The sequence below is a fragment of the Aplysia californica genome, unplaced genomic scaffold (genome assembly GCF_000002075.1).
Source record: "Aplysia californica isolate F4 #8 unplaced genomic scaffold, AplCal3.0 scaffold00019, whole genome shotgun sequence".
Classification (NCBI taxonomy): Eukaryota; Metazoa; Mollusca; class Gastropoda; order Aplysiida; family Aplysiidae; genus Aplysia; species Aplysia californica.
In genome coordinates this window covers 74016-76844 of record NW_004797289.1, presented here as the reverse complement: position 1 = coordinate 76844, position 2829 = coordinate 74016, and the positions used below count along the sequence as shown (strand labels likewise).

The window sequence follows — 2829 nt, the reverse complement described above, 5'->3', positions numbered from 1 at the left end:
TTTTATTGTTGAACAGTATTATATAATTATCTATGTGTTTCAACTGTGCACATCTCCTAGCTCCTCGTAAAAGAAAAGGGCGGGGTGAAGGGAGGAAAAGGGGGGGGGGGAGCAATAGTGTTCTAAAGGTGAGCGATCATCAAGTCTACCCAATAACATAGGTAATAAAGCCAGGGGAGATTGGTGAAAGCTCGGCTATCTTACAACGCTAAGAGGAGGGTAGGCCAAAGACACCAGCAGATAACAAGCAGGCTTGCCCAGGCTACTGCAGTGCATGCAGGAAGAAGAAACAAGGGAAATAACACGAAAATTGCTAAAAACAACCTACTTTCGTTTTCTACAGGAACAGTGCTGCTGCGCATGTACGTCCATCTTTGGAGACATGGCCCCATGAAAATAGTCCAATCAACTTTTGCTTTCACTCTTGCTCCGACCCTGTGGCGTGATTCTACTGCTAGCTAGCTCAGTGTCGTAGATCAAGTGGCCTGCCGCAAAGCAACAGCTGAAGTTTGCCCAAACTCAAGACTCAAGACTCAAGAGTCAAGAGTTGTTTGTAGTGTATCAACATTCGATTTGATTTTTAGAACGAACTTAATTTCAGACCGCACCTGTTTTGACGATCTACACAACTTTTCATCAAGATGACGGAAGTTGTTATTGTGTCTGCTGCAAGAACTCCTGTCGGTACGTATCTCAATTATCTGCTTTATTACTTTATTGTCATCAATAATATTGGGAGGGCTGGGTCATGCAGCCTGACGCACTTGACAAGTAGAATGACGCGAGAGTTCGAGGAAAACAAATTAGATCTATTTAGATCTAGACTAGATCTAGATATCTAGATCTAGATCTAGTATTTAGTGATATTATGATTATACTGAGTTGTTGCACGGATATTCAATTTTCATTTGATGTTAATGTGTGTAGGAAGGTTGATTTTTTATTCAAGAGAAAAAGAGTCTTCAAGGAAGAGAGCAAAAATAAGAAATTAAAATTTATAGATGTCTAGTCTAGCAAAATAGGCCTTCTACTTCTAAATATCTAGATTATCTAGATCAAGATCTATCTATAGATTCTAATTATAATTTATTTTAATTTAATATACCAGAATGGTTCATCATTATCATCATCATTATTATTATTATATCATTATCAATCATAATACTCCAAGCTACTGCTTTGCTTAATCACTTCCATCTCAACTGCACTTTACAGGGTCTTTCAATGGAGCTCTCTCTAGTTTTACTGCTGATGATTTAGGTGGTGTTGCAATCAAGGAAGCTCTCAGCAGGGCTGGTGTTGCTGGGGAGGAAGTGTCGGAGGTTATTCTGGGCCAGGTGCTCTCTGCAGGTTTGTCCTCACTTTACCTCTGGTCTATAGGGTAGGTTGGGGCAACTTCGACAGGTTCGTGCAGTGCCGCCAAAATCTGATAGAAGACTTGCTCCCACCTTCATGAAAGGACACAGAGATCATCTTGTCTAGAAGTGTAAAGCAGTCTAATTACTTCTCGATTATTAGGGTAAACTGCCCTGGGTGCAACCAGACCTAGGAAAAATAAAGCAGGAGGGTAAAAAAAGAATTAAACGGAGCACCCTTGGGTTGTCTGTTGACTTATAATCCACTTCTTTTTTCACTTCCACTTCCCCTTTTATTGAAGCTGGTAGGAACATTATTTAAATGTTTGTTGAAAAACTTGGTTTGTGAGAATTTTAGGTATTATGTTCAAGGGGAGATAACAAAAAGAAAAAAAGTTTGTTTTCATTCAGGTTGTTTTCTTAAAATGAGTCTTTGATTATTTGGTACTGATTGTGAGCCTATTTGCAGTACAAAATTCAGCTAAATATCGCTGGTTATGGTTAGTTACAAAATGATTAACCCTCGTCCTGCGGGGGGCCGGGTTTATGTCGCCCGCTAAGCCTATTTCGGCACCTCGCCTGCGTTCTGGTCCCGAGTCATTCTAGCCCCTGGCTCAGCGCACGCGCGCCGAGCATCATCTCGTGTGAAATTCGGGTCCCTCGTCGGATCCCCATTCACGCAGGTCAAGTGTGTGTGTGTCAGTCTGCTTGAGTTTGTGTGCGTTTGTGGCTTTCTTCTAGAACCGCCTGCGTTGGTTCGTAATCGAGGCATACGTGTCATTCAAAACAGGCCAAGTTGGTAGCTCTAAATGTTTGTCCAATGAAATTATAGAAGAAATTGACCCACTTAGACATGAGGAACTCGAAAGGATAGACAGGAAACAAGACTTCCATTTTTCTATACAAAATCTTTCAAATGAGCTTGATTTTGTATGAAATGATACTGTACTACCTGATAAAAAATAAGCTTGTTTGATAGTTTTGAATACCATTGTGCAGGTACTAAAAATAATTTGAGTGCAAAACATTCGGAAATTGACCTATATTATCCCCTTTCGAACCTCAGGTCGCTCATAACAACAAGAATGTCTGGAAAGGTTATTATTCGAATGGGTGTAACTACTCGTAATGTCTCTCAGCTTATGAGAGGGGGTTATTCATGTGTTTGTAACACTTTATAAATAGAAAACTAAGAAAGATAGAGGGTTATTTTCATCATCGATTAACACACTCCCACAGTATTCATGGCGAAAACACACGTTTCCCGGCGCGCGTGCTGTATACCAACAGTACACACTGAGTGACCCCGGCGGCCTGCACGGAACGTCCGACGTAATCGGTTGCTGATAAGATTCGCATCTCAGCACAGACGCAGGACAAGAATTAATATTTCTAGCTTGTAATTTTAAACAAAAAGGAAAACTATTCTTCAACAGTAGGCTATTGAGTTTTTATTCAACTTATTGTCCCCCCC

At 40.6% G+C, this 2829-nt stretch overlaps 1 protein-coding gene across 1 annotated transcript in view; it reads left to right on the top strand.

Annotated features, from left to right (window-relative positions):
- Positions 1-357: 357 nt before the first annotated feature.
- LOC101860546 (acetyl-CoA acetyltransferase, cytosolic) overlaps positions 358-2829 on the top strand; it is a 12335-nt gene continuing 9863 nt past the window's right edge. Inside the window, exons 1-2 of the mRNA XM_005090540.3 lie at positions 358-684; positions 1216-1350. Of these exons, the coding sequence (XP_005090597.1) occupies positions 642-684; positions 1216-1350 (178 nt within the window). The 5' untranslated portion in view covers positions 358-641. The remainder of the gene's footprint in view (positions 685-1215; positions 1351-2829) is intronic.